At 44.4% G+C, this 20,507-nt stretch overlaps 1 protein-coding gene across 1 annotated transcript; it reads left to right on the forward strand.

The window, feature by feature from the left end:
- The first annotated feature begins 11,159 nt into the window (after positions 1–11,159).
- On the forward strand, positions 11,160–16,995 carry LOC141085330 (probable G-protein coupled receptor 33). The gene is made up of 2 exons (XM_073570616.1): positions 11,160–11,226; positions 14,065–16,995. Exons 1-2 carry the CDS (start codon positions 11,206–11,208, stop codon positions 15,070–15,072), a joined length of 1,029 nt encoding a protein of 342 aa, XP_073426717.1. The 5' UTR covers positions 11,160–11,205; the 3' UTR covers positions 15,073–16,995.
- Positions 16,996–20,507: the final 3,512 nt, after the last annotated feature.

Below are 20,507 nucleotides of genomic sequence, written 5' to 3' on the forward strand. Positions count from 1 at the left end.
ATAAGTCCTTGTTGAAGAGGTTTGTTGAACCAGTTGTTCCTGGGGTGGCACCTCCGGACCCTGTATTGGTTGAAGGTAACATGGAATATGAGGTAGAGAAGATACTGGATTCCCGTCTGGCTAGACGGAGACTCCAGTATTTGGTTAACAATTTTAACCTGCTGCGCGGAGTTCCCCGACGAGTTAGGCTTCAAGGCAAAAATAATTTACAATTATTCTTGAAATTCAAGAATTTAGACCGATCCCCCAAAAATACATCAGGAGAAGGAATCTTTGGTTCAGCAGCATGTGAATGAGCAAGATAGGCGGAAATTCGCCGCACTTCAGCAGCGAGCTGCTCCACACGATCAGACAATTGCTTCATCTCCATTGAGAGAAAAATTCCCCCTACGGCCTCAGAGATATAGAGGAAAAAATATGCACACAAAAAAAAAAAAAATTCTGACACTTTTTCTTTTTTTCTTTTTTCTACAATTCTCTCCTGCTATTGAGTACCCTAGGATCTGCGGTATGGCTGGTGATTCTGTTATGATGAGTCACCGAAGGAGGAAAAAACAAAATACCAGCTAAGTCCAGAAAAACCAGAGAGGTTGGCAGCTATCGGATTGCAGACCCCTGAACCTATCCACAACAACTAGCAGTAGCCGTGGGGGGTTCCTACGGTGCCCTAGACCCCTCGATCACAGCCGGAGAACTATATAGCCTAAGACAGAAAGGGGAAAAACTAAACTGCCCCAGAGCAGACCCCAAAGCAATAGGCAGCCCCCAACATATAATGACGGTGAAGCAAGATGAAAACACTAACACAGATAGAAAGATAGGTTGAGCAAACGATGGGGCCCAAGCTAACTACATAGGACAGGATAGGAAAGCTGCTGTCTGCCATCCGCAAAAACCCTATCAAAATGAGCCAACCGACTGATAGGCTTCAAAAGACTATATCAGCACTCAGGTATATTCTGAAGACAGAGCAAAATATCAACAGATCAGAGACAAAAATGGAATTCAGCTCACCCCCGGCCTGGGATGGCAGAACTCCCAAAAAACAAGGCAAAACAAAAACAAAACTGAAGAGTACAAAGAAGAGCAGAAAAACTTAGCTTTGAGATGCAGGAATCATACTGGTCTCCAAGAATCCAGCAGGAAAATCACCAGACAGGAAGAAGGGCGTCGGCAGCCTTATATCCAGTCCTCAATTCCAGCCACCCAGTCATCATCTAGCTGCCCAGGTGTTTGGTAATCAGTCTCACTACCTTCCTTCACTAGAGGAGGGAGTTCATCAGACCTCAATGGTGAAGGGAAAAATGAACTCACAACACAGTTGGTACTTCTTTATCAGGGCCTGCTTGATGGCCTCATAGTCTCCATCTTGGTCTTGAGGGAGAGAAGCAAATGCCTCCAGAGCTCTTCCTTTGAGCCCTGGGATTAAATATCGGGCCCATTGGGTCACAGGCAGATGGCACTGTCTGCAGACTTTCTCAAATCCCTGCAGAAAAATGTCCAAGTCCCCGTCCTTTTCCATCACTGGAAAGTGCTCTGGCTGGGGTCTAGGAGTTGTTGCATTATTGGTACTGCCCCGAGTCTGGCCATTTCCAGCTCATGGTCTCTCCTGGCTTGGGCCTCGGTGGCCTCTCGGTGGGCTTGGGCCTGCCACTCGGCTCTCTCGCAGGGCTTGGGCCTGCCACTTGACCCTCTCCTGGTATTGCTGTATCAGCTGCAGATGTCCATCATGATCGTCTGCGTGGAGTTGCTCCAAGGCCATTCGCAGGTGGGGGTCCATACTACTCTGGTTGCGAGTAGGGCTGGCAGTCACCGATTGGACCTCCACAGCAGCACCACCTGCACTTGGGCTGGCTTCTGGGTCACCAGGGCTCAGGTGATGGACTGGCTCTGCGGTACATTGCATGAGTGCAGCAACCAGTTGGGCCTTGGTTTTGTCCATGGAGTCAATCTGCTTCAATGTGCAAAGGGCAATGAGTGTCCTTGGATTGCTGCTTATACCAGGTCTCTCCCAGCATAGCTATAATTGCCAAATAAAAGATAGGGCAGAAAAACAAAGAGAAGGGGAGTGATAAACCGCTAAATACGCAGTATTGTCTCAGCACTAATAAACACTGAGTTCGTTCTCCAAAACCTTTTGCGCAGGATCCTCGCAAGAATCGTGCAGGTTTTTAGTGAGAGGAATGATTGCTCAAACCAGATCTCTAATGCTCTATTATCCCACCACTCTGCCACCAATATGTCATGAACTGGGGGTGTGAGGTTGCCCCTAGTTGTGAGGGATTTATTATATCCCACCAATTGTCATAAATTTACTAATTATTAGTGGTCATGGGTCCTATAACCACCCACAACTTTTGTTTCCACCTTCAGTTTTGGTTTGAGAACTTGCAGCTCTCTGGCACCCCCCCTTACCCTCAGGTCAGTCAGGGAACTACACCTACGATAAATAGTCATCAGAAAGGCTGCCTTGATGTGTACTGGCTATTGGGCACTCTGCAGTGAGGGCGGCATGTATGTCCTCAGACCTAGGGTGTGTATTACACACATAAAACCTAAGTTCCGTCACTGCCAGAGTCTCCCAAATCCCAAGAACATTGTGCTGCCACCAGCTCCTCATTCTACATAAAAATCAATATTGAGTCAAGAGCCAACCCACACAGTAGCATAATTAGCACGGAGGTGGTGGCAGTACGTTGTAGAGCAAGAAGAAACAAAACTAGTGAATTTATAAATTTACTCCAGAAAGGATAGGTAGTGTTTACAAAAATATAAAAGATGTTACAAAAAGAGAAAAGATACAGTATATACAGACAATTACAAAATAAAGTGGCGTAAAATAAGAACTTACACTTATGAGTCCATGGCACGTGGTGTGAAGGGGGGAGGGACGCCTTCCCCAAGGAAAAATGGTCTATCAGCACAGCTTCCTAGCTGGCACCCTGAGCAAATGACCCCCCTTTATCTGGTGTGTTATAGTTTTTCTGACAAATTTAGCTTTCATTTAAGTCTAAACATGCAGTGTGTGGTATGGTCGGATAGAAATCTATTTCTCGGATTCTGGTGGTCGCACAAACCCCACAATGCGGCTGTGAATAGCTTTCCTTATGCAGATTACAAAAATATAGTTTTCCTGCATCTATGGTTATTCTGTGTTGTTACATTCAAGTTGGAATGAACAAAGGAGACATGTGCTTCAAACAGAGCGTGATTTAGCTGGTCATAAGCCACAGTCCTGAGGGAGGGGCGATAGAGTGAGATTGAATTACCCACAGGCAGAAAGACTGTAGCTATGTGCCATTCCAACAGGGATAAAAATAGAATTCAAAGATGGTTTAAAATAAAAAACCAGGATGAAAAAGATGGTAAAAAATAATAAATAATAATAACAATAATAATAAGTAAAAATGCCTTTATTGGAATATTGGCACAACAATTAAATGCATTAAAATGTATATATATATATAAAATAAAATAAGATAAGATAATAGCATATACAACCACAAAAGCAATATATTTATGGACAATGAAAAAGCCAGTCCATAACAAAAGGCTTAATTAATGATCCAGGTACAAAAAAGTGCATGAATAAAGTGACATAAAATATCTAATAAATGTGCCCAAAGTGCAAAAAAGTGCTGTTGTGCAAAAGAATTATGCATACAAATCGCCATGAGGCGTGTGCAAGACACAAAATAATTAATACCTGTAAGCCAATTGGTGCTATATGGGCAGTATAAGAACGCGCGTTTGCACGTTAATGACCGGGCCATTTTTAACAATTCTGACCACTGTCCCTTCATGAGGTCATAACGCTTTAACGCTTCAACGAATCTTGGCAATTCCAAGAGTGTTTTCTCGTGACATATTGTACTTCACTTTAGTGGTAAAATTTCTTCACTGTAACTTGTCTTTATTTATGAAAAAATCAGAAATATGGTGACAATTTTGAACATTTTGCAATTTTCAAACTTTCAATTTTTATGCCCTTAAAACAGAGAAATATGTGACACAAAATAGTTACTAAATAACATTTCCCACATGTCTACTTTACGTCCGCACAATTTTGGAAACAACATTTTTTTTTGTTAGGAAGTTATAAGGGTTAAAAGTTGACCAGCGAGTTCTTATTTTTACAACAAAATTTACAAAACCAATTTTTTTAGGGACCACCTCACATTCAAAGTCACTTTGAGGGGTTTATATGGTAGAAAATACCCAAAAGTGACACCATTCTAAAAACTGCACCCCTCAAGCTACTAAAAACTACATTCAAGAAGATTAACCCTTCAGGTGTTTCACAGGAGCAGAAGCAACGTGGAAGGAAAAAATGAACATTTAATTTTTTAGTCGCAAAAATGATCTTTTAGCAACAATTTTTTTATTTTCCCAAGGGTAACAGGAGAAATTGGACCACAAAAGTTGTTCTACAATTTGTCCTGAGTACACTGATACCCCATATTTGGGGGGAACCACTGTTTGGGCACATGGCAGGGCTCAGAAGGGAAGAGCACCGTTTGACTTTTTCAACCTAAAATTGGCTGAAATTGAAATCGGATGCCATGTTCCGTTAGGAGAGCCCATGACGTGCCTAAACAGTGGAACCCCCCCACAAGTGATCCCATTTTGGAAACTATACCCCCCAAGGAACTTATGTACATGTGTATTGAGCACTTTGAACCCCTAAGGGCTTCACAGAAGTTTATAACGCTCGGGCATAAAAATAAAAAATATTTTTTCCACAAACATGATCGTTTAGGCCACAATTTTTTATTTTCCCAAGGGTAACAGGAGAAATTGGACCACAAAAGTTGTTCTACAATTTGTTCTGAGTACACTGATACCCCATATGTGGGGGGAACCACTGTTTGGGCACATGGCAGGGCTCAGAAGGGAAGGAGCACCGTTTGACTTTTTCAACCTAAAATTGGCTGAAATTGAAATCGGATGCCATGTTCCGTTAGGAGAGCCCATGACGTGCCTAAACAGTGGAACCCCCCCACAAGTGATCCCATTTTGGAAACTATACCCCCCAAGGAACTTATGTACATGTGTATTGAGCACTTTGAACCCCTAAGGGCTTCACAGAAGTTTATAACGCTCGGGCATAAAAATAAAAAATATTTTTTCCACAAACATGATCGTTTAGGCCACAATTTTTTATTTTCCCAAGGGTAACAGGAGAAATTGGACCACAAAAGTTGTTCTACAATTTGTTCTGAGTACACTGATACCCCATATGTGGGGGGAACCACTGTTTGGGCACATGGCAGGGCTCAGAAGGGAAGGAGCACCGTTTGACTTTTTCAACCTAAAATTGGCTGAAATTGAAATCGGATGCCATGTTCCTTTAGGAGAGCCCATGACGTGCCTAAACAGTGGAAACCCCAATTTTTAAATTTCCCAAGGGTAACAGGAGAAATTGGACCACAAATGTTGTGGTCCAATTTGTCCTGAGTACGCTGATATCCCACATGTGGGAGAAAACTACTGTTTGGGCACACGTCGGGGCTCGAAAGAGAAGTAATAATGTTTTGGAATACAGACTTTGATGGAATGGTTTGCGGGCATCATGTTCCATTTGCAGAACCCCTGATGTGCCTAAACAGTGGAAACCCCCCACAAGTGGCCCTATTTTGGATACTAGACCCCCTAAGGAACTTATCTTAGATGTGTGGTGAGCACTTTGAACCCCCAAGTGTTTCGCTAAAGATTATAATGCCCAGGCGTGAAAATATAAAATCCTATTTTGTTCCCACATAAATGATCTTTTAGTACCCAATTTTTAATTTTCCCAAGAGTAGCAGGAGAAATTGGACCCCAAAAGTCGTTGTCCAATTTGTCCTGAGTACGCTGGTACCCCACATGTGGGAAAAAAACCTGTTTAGGCACACGTCGGGGCTCGAAAGGGAAGTAGTGATGTTTTGGAGTGCAGACTTTGATGGTCTGCTGGCGTCATGTTCCGTTTGCAAAGCCCCTGATGTGCCAAAACAGGAAAAAAAACCACATGTGACATCATTTTGGATACTAGACCCCCAAAGAACAAATCTAGATGTGCCCCCAACTAATCTAATGTAAATTAGTAGTGCATGGAGGTGTGGTACAATTTGAAGTAATCCTTCATACACAGGCCAGGTTTTTTGGGTCAGGTGTCGCGCTGGTAAATGGTGTCCTTGCGTATTCCCCTTTTGTAACACACTCGGCACCTTTTTTGCGGCTTACCTTTTCTACCAGTTGGCGGGTTCACACCCGGAAAATGCCGACCTGGTACAATACGAGAACCTTCAGTACCGGAAATACTGGGGCCCGCTCCTTCTGGAGTGTCAAACATCAGAGCCTTAACCACTACCTCCTGGAACTGAAGGCACGACGCATCGGTGTGGCGTGCACATCGTGACAGCAGGAATGCGTTGAGCACAGTGGCGGATTATAATGAGGTCAATCTGGGCGGTGGCCCAGGGCCCAGTGGTGTGGGGGGGCCTACCAGCCCAAGGAAAATTGCCCCATTATAATCCGCCACCATAGCGCCATGCCCCCCCATGCACAACACCTTCCTCCCCCTCCCAGACCCACCGGCCACCGCAGCACCAGCCCCTTACTGATAAATCCCTGCTTTGTGCGCACAGAACCTGTGATGAGGTCACAGGAGGGGAGGAGTCAGGGGTTACATGATCAGGGGCTTCAGTTGGAGGCCCCTGATCATGTGACACCTGACTCCTCCCCTCCTGTGACCTCATCACAGGTCCTGTGCACACAGCCCTCAATGTATTGTATGTGGTACTCTGCTGTACTAGTTGTCATGGTGCTGGATGAGGGAATTATGTGTGGGGTCAGGAGGGGTTTACAGGGTGGATGTGTACAGAGCATAGCCGTGAATGTGCGAGGTGTACGGAGCGGAGCCGCGAATGTGCGAGGTGTACAGAGCGGAGCTACACGTGTGCGAGGTGTATGGAGCAGAGCCGCGAATGTGCGAGGTGTACGGAGCAGAGCTGCTCGTGTGCGAGGTGTACAGAGCAGAGCCGCGAATATGCGAGGTGTATGGAGCGGAGCTGCATGTGTGCAAGGTGTACGGAGCAGAGCTGCGCACGTGCGTGCGAAGTGTACGGAGCAGAGCTGCGCGCCTGCGAAGTTTACGGAGCCGAGCTGCACACGTGCGAGGTATACAGAGCGGAGCCATGTGCATGCGAGGTGTACGGAGCGGAGCCGCGCACGTGCGAGGTGTACGGAGCGGAGCCGCGCATTTATGGAGTGAAGCTGCATGTGTGTACGAGGTGTACAGAGCGAAGCCGCATGTGTGTACGGAGCGAAGCCGCGTGTGTGTATGAGGTGTACGGAGCAGAGCCACATGTGTACGAGGTGTTCAGAACGGAGCCCTGTGTGTACAGAGCTGAGCCGTGTGTTTGCGGAGTGGAGCCGCGCGCGAGGTGTACGGAGTGGAGCCGTGTGTGTGTACGAGATGTACGGAGCAAAGCTGCGTGTGTGTACTAGGTGTACTGAGCGAAGCCGCATGTGTGTATAAGGTGCAAGGAGCAAAGCTGCGTGTGTACGAGGTGTACGGAACGGAGCCCTGTGTGTACAAAGTGTACAGAACTGAGCCGTGTGTTTACGGAGCGGAGCCGCATGTGTACGAGGTGTATAGAGCAAAGCACCATGTGTACAATGTTTACGGAGCAGAGCCATGTGTGTACAAGGTGTACAGAGCATGGCCGCATGTGTATAAGGTGTACGGAGCAGAGCCGCATGTGTACGAGGTTTACGGAGTGGAGCCATGTGTGTACTGAGTGGAGCCGTGTGTGTGCGAGGTGTACGGAGCGAAGCCGTGTGTACGAGGCATACAAAGCGGAACTGTGTGTGTAGGATGTGTGCAGAGCCATGCGTGAACAAGGTGTATGATGGGGAGCTGTTATGAATGGGTCACTGAGGAGGAAAAAAAGCAACACACGCTAAGTCTCAGAAAACCAGAGAGGTTGGTAACTATGCAGACTGCAGAGCCCTGATCTTAACACACAACTAGAAGCAGTCGTGGAGCGTGCCTATGGTGGTCCTGGACGCCTCGTCACAACCGGAAAGCTAAATAAGCCTAAAGTAAGAAAAGAACTAACTCTCCAGAGCAGACCCCAAAGGATGAAAACACAAACAAAGGCAGAAAAATAGGCTGAGCAAACGATGGGGCCAAACTAACTTGAAAGGACAGGAAAGGAAAGATACTGTCTGCAATCTGCCAAAAGACCCTACCAAAAATAATGTCCAACGCTTCTGATGACAAAATTAACCCTGAAGTCACTAGACTTCTCCCATTATATCAGCACTCTGGAATATTCTGAGACAGAGCAAAAAGAGGCCAATCTAATAAAGGACAAAAAGGCAAATTGGCAAATACAGATAAATAAGAGTGGAAATTCAGCACAGCCCAGCCAGGCTGGCTGACCACACAAAAACTGAGTTGACCAACAAGAGCAAGTGTGAACATTAGCAAAAAACAAACTTAACTTGAGAAGACTGGAGCAGAGCTGAAGTCCAAGACCTGAGAAACAGACTGAATCACCAGTAACAGGATTGGGCGTTGGCTGTCTTATATCCAGTCTGATACTCCAGAGATCCAATTACTATCCTCCTCGTCAGGAGGCAGACCATTACCAATTAAACTAACCTCACTATCTCCTGTCACTACCAGAGGGAGAACGGAAGGAGAACTCGCAGCTGGTGGAGCAGAAAATGAGCTCATAACAGGGAGCATTCATACCTCCCAACCGTCCCAGATTTTGAGAGTCTACCCCACTGCCCCGACCGGGAGCTTACTTTTTCCGCGGACACAGGAGTATACGGCAGAGCCCCAAGGAGCACTTGAAAACTCGCATTGACATTCCATCGGAAGTGACGTGCTGGAAGCTGACTGGAGGAGATTGTGATGGAACCATGGAGGCACTTCAGGGAATGCTTCAGATCATCACCATGTCCTCCTCCAACAGCGCGGACAGTGGGATCGCCTTGGACTCAGGGATGTCGGCCATGTGAGTGGATCATGGCCACTACAATGTGAGCCGGGCTGGTATAGTATCTTTATAGAATCTTTCTTTCTTTCCCCTCTTTCCTTGTCTTTCTTTCTCTCTCTGTTCTTCCTTTCACTTTCTGTTCTTTCTTTCCCCTCTTTCTTTCTCTCTCCCTCTCTGTTCTTTCTTTCCCCTTTCTTTCTTTTTTCTCTTTGTTCTTTCTTTCACCTCTTTCTTTCTCTCTCCCTCTCTGTTCTTTCTTTCCCCTTTCTTTCTTTCTTTCTTTCTTTCTTTCTTTTTTTCTCTCTGTTCTTTCTTTCCCCTCTTTATTTCTTTCTCTCTGTTCTTTCTTTCTCTCTCCCTCTCTGTTCTTTGTTTCTTTTCCCTCTTTCTTTTTTTCTCTCTCTGTTCTTTCTTTGTTTTCCTCAGTACCAGTCAGTGTGCCCACAGTACAAGTCACTGTGCCCTCAGTACCAGTCAGTGTGATCAGCAGTGCTAAATGGGTGTGATTGCGGCATGGACATGGGTGTGACTAGTTGTGAAATGGGTGTGGTCAGGTGGCCGGTAACCAATCATCATAGTGGAAGTCATCTGTTTCCATCAACTTTGTTATATGTGGGCAATGGGCACCTCTAGTAAGGTGGGCACGAGATGGTGGGTCTTGTCACCTCTGCCTCACACATAAGTTACTATGAGGTGTACTTTATTCCTGCCACATTTCTTTCTTGGCCTATTGAGAGAAATGTTTTGACCATCTGAAAGTTATACAACCTGAGGATTGTGCATGTGTGCACTGCCCGCATATATATACTAGCTGAAGAGCCCGGCGCTGCCCGGGCATAGTAACTAGCTGTGGTTAGTTATAGCAAATTATAATTATCCTCCATCCCATAGTCCCGTGCCCATATACCCATAATACATATCCACGATCCCATAGGCCCGTGCCCATATACCCATCATACATATCCTCCATCCCATAGTCCCATGCCCATATACCCATCATACATATCCTCCATCCCATAGTCCCGTGCCCATATACCCATCATACATATTCTCCATCCCACAGTCCCATGCCCATATACCCATCATACATATTCGCCATCCCATAGTCAAGTGCCCATATACCCATCACACATCCTTCATCTCATAGTCCCATGCCCATATACCCATCATACATATCCACCATCCCATAGTCCCGTGCCCATATACCCATCATACATATCCACCATCCCATAGTCCCGTGCCCATATACCCATCATACATATCCGCCATCCCATAGTCCAGTGCCCATATATCCATCACACATCCTCCATCCCATAGTCAACCATTATGACATCATAATGAGCGGCGGGGCTTGCAATCTATGATTACATCAGCGTCGCCATGGCAACCATTATGACATCATAATGAGGGGCGGGGCTTGATACGCACACACTCTTTTTCCCCATTATGCAAATAGGGGCATTATGACATCATAATGAGGGGCGGGGCTTGACACACACACATTTTTTTCCCCAGTATGTAGGGGCAAAATTGTTTGGTAAATTGGAACGCGCAGGGTTAAAATTTCGCCTCACAACATAGCTTAGGACGCTCTCGTGGTCCAGACGTGTGACTGTGCCAAATTTTGGCTGGACAGACATCTGTCTGGAATGATTTAGCGAATCCTGCTTTGAGCAGGGGGTTAGACCAGATGGCCCAGGAGGTCCCTTCCAACTCTATGATTCTATGAATTCTGCAAAGATCAGTGGCCAAAATTCCTCCAGGGTGCTGTAAAAGACTAATTGCCTGTTATCACAAATGCTTGATAGCAGTTGTTGCTGCTAAGGGCAGCTCAACCAGTTATTAGGTTTAGGGGGCAATCACTTTTTCACACAGGGCCCTGTAGGTTTGGATTTCTTTTTCCCTTAATAATAAATACTTTCATTTAAAAGCTGCATTTATATATACAGTATTTTTAATAACTCTACAATTATGCTTTTGATTCTGGAGAAACCACACAGCCTTATGCGACGAATAAAAGCTCATGTAATAGTTAATAGGAAGGAATGACTAATATGACTATTTCCTGATTTACTCTCAACATTGAGGCTGTATCTATTCAGATTTTGTGGTCTGTATGTCTTGAAAAAAAACCTGCCCATAAGAAAAGAAAGAACAGAGATATCTCTCTTCTACAAGGGGACAGACAATGGTAATGAGACAGTGAGCGGAGATGACTCTGGAAGACTGGCAGGTAAGGCTTCCAATATATCTCATGCTAGATTGTGTATTGGATGTAGTGATGTAGCAGAACTTTTGTCTGCACATTTTTGAAAAATATTGTTTCCTTTTCTGCACATTTATAATATAGGAGTTTATGTACTAGCTTGGCATCTAACAAAATATTTATAAGTTTGTGGCAATTGGCACCTTTAGCGGTTACCTCTCGGCTGTGGGTACAAAGTACCCAAACAAATACCCCTAAGGCAAGAGACTTATAAATTTACTACGAAAACTTTGGATATTGTGGAATGAAGACTTAAACTCTAACTCCTTGAGTTGTAGGTGTAAGGTACTTACAGGAATGCGGGATGCAGTGATGGGACACAGGCAGAGCAAGGGTTAACAGGTTTATTTACAGGGGAATACTCCATGCAGGGAGGTAAAGGGTTAAACAGGGGAGACAAACAGTACATAAAGACAAAGGATAACTTGAGTTGATGAACAACAGTTCAAACATCGGCAGTTCGTTAGACCAGGAGTAAGGAAGTTCCTGAACGGCAGCTCCTGCTGCGAACTCAATGGCGCCGTCAATGGCTGACGAGGTGTCCTTAATAATGGGGTCCTGCACACAACAATACCATGTCTTCTGGTGACAGTGGTCAGTCTCCGGTACCTTCCACTGACCCTAGTGCATATGCTGTGATGGCTAAACAACGGTGAGGGCCACAGTCATGTACGAACCCAAAGTGGCTTTGTAAGTATACAATGGTCAATTCAAGTTGCAAGTGTCTGGGGACGAGATTTACTAGCACAGTCATGGTTTAGGTTACGGTCTCGCTCCCGGTCTCTTTCAGGCAGCACATGCATGGTACTCATGATCCTGAAGTATCTGGCAACTGACTTTATGTCGGTCACCGGGCACACATTGCCCTTCTCTCTCTCTCTGGTCCCCGCGGTTAGCGGTGCGTGACAGCGGTTGCTGGTCTGTGTGGGGCTGCACTCCTCTCTTTTGCTGCTGCAACATCCAGCTCGGTTCTACTCTGTGTGCACGGCCCTGCATGGTTCTGCTCTGCTAACTCGGCTTTGCACAGCTACTCTTTGCTGGCACAGCTCGGCTTTGCACGGCTCTCTCTGCAGGCGACGGGGGCTCCTTCTATATGGCCCGTCGCCACACCGGTACTCTCTGGTGGGGGCTGCAGAGTGTGCTGCTCACCGCTCTGTGCGCTGCTCTCTGTGCTGCTCTCCGCCGACGACAGACTGCCCCGCTTCGTGTGCTTTTTCCTTTTATAAACCCTGCTGCTGCGCGTGCTTTTCTGTCTCTCCCCGCCCTCCTGGGACTGCAGGATGGTCCGCTTCACTATGGCTTCCCCCAGGCAATAGGGAAAGGTCCTCCTCACTCAGGCTTCCCCCCGGGAACTGTGGATGCAGCCTCTTCAGTTCCAGACCCGACATGCAGGTGCCTGCGGTCCGGTTAACCTCCCTACTTAGGCATGGATGTCTCAAGACTATACCCAACACATTTGAATATACAGTGCCAAGCAAAAGGGTAACAATGTTTGGAACTTTTAACTTTCAGGCATAATTAATCATATGCTAAATAGTTGCAAGCCAAATTTTTGTTTGAGATAGCCAAGATCATTGTCTATAAAATGATTGCAATCTCACTTTAAAACCTGTAGTGAATAATGGGATATGGGGCCTGAAAGTCAAAATTTCATAACGTTATTACCTTCTTGCTTGTCACTGTAAGGGTACCTGAGCTAACACCCCTAGGGTTGTGGGTTAAAATAAGCATTTAGCCATAAGACCATGAGTATCGGGTGACAAAGTAGACACATCTAAGACTTTATGCATGTGGAAACTCAGCAGACACCCCAAGACTTGTGAATATGGGGAACCCAAGCTGACGCCTTTAGGGTTGTGGTTATGGGTGACTTAAACAGACACAATCAGGAGGTGGGTATCTGAAACCTAAGGAAGCACCCCTGGGGCTGTTAGTATAAAGTTCTTATCCCATTGTCTACTTGAACATACACTCCTAAGGAGGGCTGCAGAAGACACACATAGGGGTGTGCATATTCAGGACCTAAACAGAAAACTTAAGGACAACGAGTATGGGAATGCTTAAATATTCACTCCTAGGTCTGTGGGAATGGAGGACTTAAACAAAGATGCAAGTCCTGTGGGTATGGGCATCTTAACACCTCTAGAGCTTTGGATGACATGAGCCTCCTCCCTTATGCTTTGGGTACTGAGAGCGTAATCACTGCTAGAATTGTGTGTATGAGGGACCTATGCTGACAAATTCGAGATGTTCAGAATTTACTCCAAAGACTGTGAGCAAAGGAAACTAAAAGTGAACCTGTGGACAGGATTTTGCTAAGTAAACTACAGGCATTGTCAGGTTGGCAGTGTTAAACTGATGAACATGTTACCTGGGGTGAAGAACTCTTTCTTGTAGTTCTTGTGTAATCAGTGTAAGAAGTTTTCAGTTAATGAGATGCCCGTGCTTCAGGGCGGGACAGTAGGCAGAGTCTTATCTTCCTGCTCTAAGTGAGAAAAATCAAGAAGAGACCTGCCCACAGGCAGCCCCGTAGCACAAGCATTCTGTCTCTATGATGAGGAACATGTTTGTGCTTCAGGGCAACACCAGAAATATTACTCCACTTAGGGACTGGCTTATATTACTACCATAATTTATGAATCTGTTGTGGTGTGCTTCACCACTCCTGTCCTGACCAAGCTTTGCCCACTTTTCTAAAACTATGCAGCCTGGTGTAAAAACACTAAAAAAAACACCAAATTGTTACACAACTTAATTTTTTTTGCTGTAATACTGAAACTCAACCACGTTTCATTTTTCTTTTAGAATTCGATGACCCCTAATGTTTCATCGGGTTTTCATTCCAATGCAAGCGATGGTCCGACTCATCAGACTTTCTCAGCTTTAAGCCTGACATCGGCGGTGTTTTTGCTCTTCACCTTTGTCTTTGGATTGGTCGTGAACACTTTGTATCTCTGGGTTCTTGGCTTCAGGATGAGAAGGAGTATAAACACAACTTGGTTTTTTCACCTCATTTTGGGCAATCTCGTTTTTATCATTTTCATTCCCTTCTTCACGGGCTATCTGATTATGAAGCCACGTTGGATATTTGGATTGATTATGTGCAAAATCATCAGCTCCTCAGTCTCATTAGTCTTGTATCAGATCGTTTTTGTCCTCACGGTGATCAGTGTTGACCGCTACTGCTTGGTTTTTCACCCCTTCTGGTACAGGAGATACATGAATCCTCGCAATGCTACTATTATTTGCTTGTTTTTATGGGTTTTGGCTCTTTTGTTCACCTCTCCTTACATTGTATCCCGACAAGTGAAATCTGAGAATAACATTACCATTTGTTATAATGACTATACCCTTTCTGGACAGTTGAATGGTCAACGATTAAAGTGGATTTTGTTCACCACCCGTTTATTTTTGGGCTTAATCATTCCTTTTGCTATCATTACGGTCTGTTATCTCAAAATAATCATCAAGATGAGCAAAGAAAATCTGGTGAGGTCTAACAAACCCTACAAAATAATCTGCATTGCCATCATATCGTTCTTTATCTCCTGGACACCCTACCATGTATGGTACGGGATGAGTGCAGCAGAAAGTCGGTTCCCGGAGAGTCTCGTAAATGGTTTGCATGTTTTAGCAATTTGTTTAGCTTGCATCAATAGTTGCTTCACCCCAGTAATTTATCTGTTCATTGTGGAGAACTTTAAACTCATGTTCAGGAAGTCTCTGCTGGATCTCATTGAGTTAGTCCTTAGTGAAACCTTCATCTCCCCCAACCGAAGTCTAGATGAAAAGAAAGAACAGTCCTCCTTGTAGGACGAAGAGAATGAAGATGTTTCTCCAAATAACATAGGACTCTAGAGACAATCAGTACAAGAGTCAAGTCAAAATGGTCAATGGTATAAGTTGAGATTGAAGACTTTGCCTGATGGTAGAAGGTTCAACTAAGATCGAAGACTTTGAGAAGTTCTTCATATATGATCGCCCTCAGTTGCCATCAGTAGTGGTTGGTTTTCCAGCTTTTTAAGCCAGAAGATCTGATCTACCGATGTCAGCAACTAATACATTCAAATCATAGAATCCTAGATTGTTAGAGTTTGAAGAAGGGACCTCACGGGTCATCGTGTCCAACGCCTGGCTCAATGCATTAAATGTTTTCATGTCTCCCCAGTCTACCTGCCGTACATTTTTCTCAAAGTCTACCAATAGCCCTGGTCACCCTAGTAAAGTGAAAGTTTTAGCAGCTTATTTTGGGAGTGTTATGAGCTCTTTAAATGAGTCCAGAAAAGGAGAGGGGAAGAGAAGACCAATCATAAAGGAGGAGAACCTAAAGACATTGGAAATTATTTACCAAGCTAAATGCACTATAATTCTGGAGTAATTTGCACCCCCAAAAATTGGTATGACTTGCACCATATTTCTGATTTGTTTTTCTATGACTTTTTTGACAAAAAGCGTGACATTATAGAAAAGAGGTGCAGTTTATCAGAAAAGGGGCATGCACAACAAATGTACCAAAATTGTGTTGCACATACAGTATGAGGAACAAAGTCCAAAGTAAGCCAACTAATAAGTTCTGCAACTGAATGATGCTACGGCCAGCAGCCATCTTGCCCGATTCATACACAGGAGTGCTCAGCTGGCCAATTACGCACTTGTTCTCAATGACATAGCTGCTGCAAGACTCCTCTGGTGGTGGCTTATCAAAAAGAGAACGAAAGGATCGGCAGTCTGAAATATATTAAATTGCATGTATTTTTGACTAAAATCATGGGTTTCATAACAAATTTTGCCTCCTATATCTTCTGTGTTACACTGTCTATTGTTGTCTGCAGAATGAGTTAACTGAAAATCTGTCAGTGAGTTTGTTGAATAACATCTTGGATAAAACCCTGTTGCAAAAATGGTGCACAAAATATGCCCCCGATTTGTCCATATTCTTTAAGAGACTGATGATGAAACAACATACTTTTCTCAACTTTTAATCTATACCCCACTGCATGGGGGATATGGCCATAAACCTCTTATCATCTTTCAAATTACTATGACCTCTTTGACCATTAAAGATGTTAAAAACAACCACAAGGTCAGTGACAGTGCTTTGATGGTGCATAGGTCATATGTGCACCATTTTGCAGCATTATTTAGGCATTTTGTAGCATTATTATGCAAGAACTGTACAGTGCCAGTGCAACGGCTCATATGATATTAAGACCACTGTGTGCCAATATTATCTGGGCATCATATGGTAGTATGTTTATAACGGTTATGGCAGTGGTATTTTAGTGCACTGTATGGCGCTATCATTTATGCATTGTATTTTGTGGCTCATGTACAGATGCACGATTCACACATCTATTTATATACAGTATATGTAACACTCACGTTCGTGACTTTGCTCATCATCGCATATTTTCTTTTCCGGTTCACTGCTTCACTTTGTGGCTTTGTCTTCATTAAGTATGAATTCCTTTTTTATTTTTTTGTCTTAAACTGAAATGGTGCCAAATCTATGAGATACATTCCGTCTTTGCTTACATCTTCCAATTATGAGCATTCTAGTTATCAGTGTTAAAACTTGAGGAAAAAAAAATGTTTGTTTTTTTCCTCCAAGCTCATATAGGAAAGTAATTCAGTTATAACTGCACTTTAAAGGGTATGTATACTTTGTAATAAATTTGTTTATTTTGTCTAATGCTTCTACAGAGAAAAATAAAGCAATTTTGTAAATAATCTTCATGAAAAATCCTTTACCATTTTGGGTATGCAGCACCAATGAAGACCTATGTGTCTTCATGGTTACAGACTACAAAAAACCTTACTTCTCTAAAAGACTGGTATGAATCCTCTTTTCATTACCACAACTGTTATAGACTTCAGATTCTGATTATTGGTGTCATGGTCACGTGTGTCTGGACGCAGCAAGTACCGCAAGGCGAACCCATATGACACGCGTGACCCTGGAAACACCGCCTCCAGTGGGGCGAATTTAAATAATAAACATAAGCAGCTGGATACACCGCCTCCAACTGGCGAATTTAGACATTACACGTATATACAAGTCTGGAAACCCTGCCTCCAGTAAGGCGAATTTAAACAATAAGGGAAACCTGGGAAACATTAACAATGGTGGGCCCTGCGATAGGGAATAGGGAAGTGGAGACCTCCTGAGCTCCCCTAAGCCAGTGTCCCTGCACTCCTAACGTTCCCTATGCCGGTTCCGCACCAGGCGCGCAACAGGAACCCAAAAACCCTTAATCGCCCTGACCTAAACCCTCACTAGGGAATTGGTCAGTGCGGAAACTAATCCCACCACTGCACTAAAACACACATGAGGAAAGATGACAAAACAGGGGAAACACCACTTAGCTTTGCTCTGTTGCGTACGCTCCTAGCAACAGAGCCCACCACCTGCGTGCATCTTCTCCTCCACCCGGATCCATCACCATAACTGGATCCTTCACCATAGTGTAGCCTTGGAGCAGAGTCCACCACCAGTTGCAGCAGTCCAGTAACAGAGTCCCAATGATGAGTTCAGCTTCTGCCCAAAAAGTCAAGCATGCTTGAGTCCAGCTCTCAGCAACCAGGTCCAGCATGGTGAGTGCAACTCTCACCATCGTCGCCACTCCACCAAGCCATGCAAGCACCTCCTGCTGACACCATAAACTGTGACTCCACCATGCCATGCCAGCCCTTCTTGCAGACCACCTAGCTGCCACTCGTCCCCTCTGGCTGGGCTGCGCATGACTCATGTTCCGCTCCTTCCTCCCCCAGGCTTACTTGCCAAATGAACACACAATATCACCAACAGTGATCAAACACACCTGGCACTCTTTTAAAGAGCCTAACACCTGTTTTATAATTACGTGCACATTAAACCAAAGAAACTAAAGTGCACTACCGCTCACCACCACCGGGCAACTCAGAATGAACGACACCACGTGTGATAATTCTAATGGCCACCGGGGGGCAATCACATCACTTTGGCACCTAGCCAAAGGAAAAAAGTTCACTTATCCATTTAACCTGTCAGATCCACACTGGATCATGACAATTGGAGTTGTGAGACATTCGCAGAGAAGTAGCATTTTTTTATAAACAAGATAAAAAGTTGCCAATGTTTGTTCTTATTTTAATTCCTGTTGCTCCAATGAATATTCTGCTTTTTGTTATTTTAAAATCTGCCATACAGAACCAGAGATATCGTTGTTTTTTTAGTGAAACCTTTTATGGTCTTTAAAAGTGGGTGTGACTCACAGGGTAATTATGCAGGACAGCCAAAAGATACACCCCTGAGGATCCTGTGAACCACACCCAGAAACCATGCAAAAACCATAGAAAATAGCACTAAATAAAAATGCCCGTATCTCTAGAATCTTATGGCAGTACTACCGTAATCGACAGGTTGCATTCAGTATAGCACCTCAGCTCTATTCAAGTGAATTTTAGACAAAATCTGTCTTCTAATGTACAATCTCCTAGGCCGGGATCACACTAGCGTATTTCATGATCTGTTTATGGACCAAAATGCCCAAGGACGGACTTGGTCTCAGCTGCTCAATGGCTGAATGTAGCGAAAAAGGACCAAGAAGTAGGACAGGAGTTGTGGATGCTCATAAGGGCGCATATCACTTTTTTCTAATATGTTAGTAACATTGGTAATAGAGATGAACATATAAATTCAAGTGGAATGAATTCGACTCCAATTTTACAAAAATCCGCCCTTATCAAAATGTGGATTTTTTTGTAATTCATTTCAGCAAAATGGCAGCTGCGGTCCACCATTTTTCTGAACCATAAAAACCCATCGAAATGTAAAAGAAATACTTAAATTTTTCCTACAGCTCACTTCTCTGGCCTCTACGCTTCACCTTTCCAGTCTTGGCTGCATCTTCAGATTGCCATCGTACTTGCTAAAATCCTTGGCAAGCAGATGAAAGGACACATTGTCATGACTCCATGACGCACGCCACGACTCCATGATGCACGCCACAGACTTATACACTCTTGAGCAGAACCCTTGAAGGTCTATTCAAATCCGTAAGTCCCTAGCACATGAAGCCCAAGCATTTCAGCACATGCGATGGTGATCTGAAGATGTGGTGATGGGTGACTGTGAGGAAGGGGTCGAAGAGGTGAGTATAAGGATTTTTTTTATTTTTTACATATTACGTGACCTCAGAGAATAATAAAGGACTTTAAAATCAAAGAAAATAACTTCTCCGCAAATATAATTTCCTGGGAAAATCTGTATGAGCAAACTGGATTCACGTAGGTTCCTGGAATTCAGACCATCAGACAATCCTGTAATTGCTAGGAATGTCTTCAGTTCCTTGTGACTGACCGCAGCGCCCGCTGGAATGAACTGACAGTGGTGGTAGTAAAGCGCTGTGCCACTTATAGGACTCTACTATCGTCAATGGCTATCTTATAAAAATATAGGTCATCTTCACGAAGAGTACTTTTATTTTATGCTCTCAGTGTTTGTTAAATTTGTGGTCAAACAAAAAGAAAAACTTTCTAGTTTCTATATTACAACAAGCCCTGTAGCTTTTTTACATTTCCTGACTATACGCACTTTGAATTTTACATCTACTGCTCCAACTCTGAAGACTGAGGACTGAAGATAAAGTGGATATCAACATTCCCAGGTAGGTGGTAGGGATTATTATATTATTCCGTAGGACTTCAGTCTTTAATGACATTTTTATCATTTGATAAAAATTTCCTCCTACTCGTGAGACTTAGTGTCATGCACAGAGACTTTAGAGAAGATTTTGGGAGGGCCCAGTAAAGGGCCTGTCACACTAAGCGATATCGCTAGCAATATCGCTATAACTTGTGACGTTACAGCGATATTGCTAGCGATATCGCTGTGATACTTACCTACAACCCGCTCCCCCGCTGGTTATCGCTGATCGCGCGAGAACAGGCTGGACTGTTTCTCGTCGTCTGCTTCCTGCGGCGCTTCCTGCTGTGGCGACGAGCGACGCGTGGAGCCGGGCGGGAGGACGTCAGGATCGCCTGGTGTGACAGGTAAGTAGCGATCCCCGTCCCCAGCGATGTCGCTAGTGAGATCTGCCTGTGTGGCAGCTCACTAGCGACCACTTAGCGATGCACCAGCGATCCTGACCGCGTCATATCGCTGGTCGGGATCGCTGGTACATCGCTAAGTGTGACAGTACCTTAAGAAGGCAACTACCAGATATGTATCCTAATGAACATGAGTGGAGCAGAGAGTGGAATATCGT

This window comes from Dendrobates tinctorius, unplaced genomic scaffold, assembly GCF_039654945.1.
Source record: "Dendrobates tinctorius isolate UK_male_01 unplaced genomic scaffold, ASM3965494v1 ptg000028l, whole genome shotgun sequence".
Lineage (NCBI taxonomy): Eukaryota > Metazoa > Chordata > Amphibia > Anura > Dendrobatidae > Dendrobates > Dendrobates tinctorius.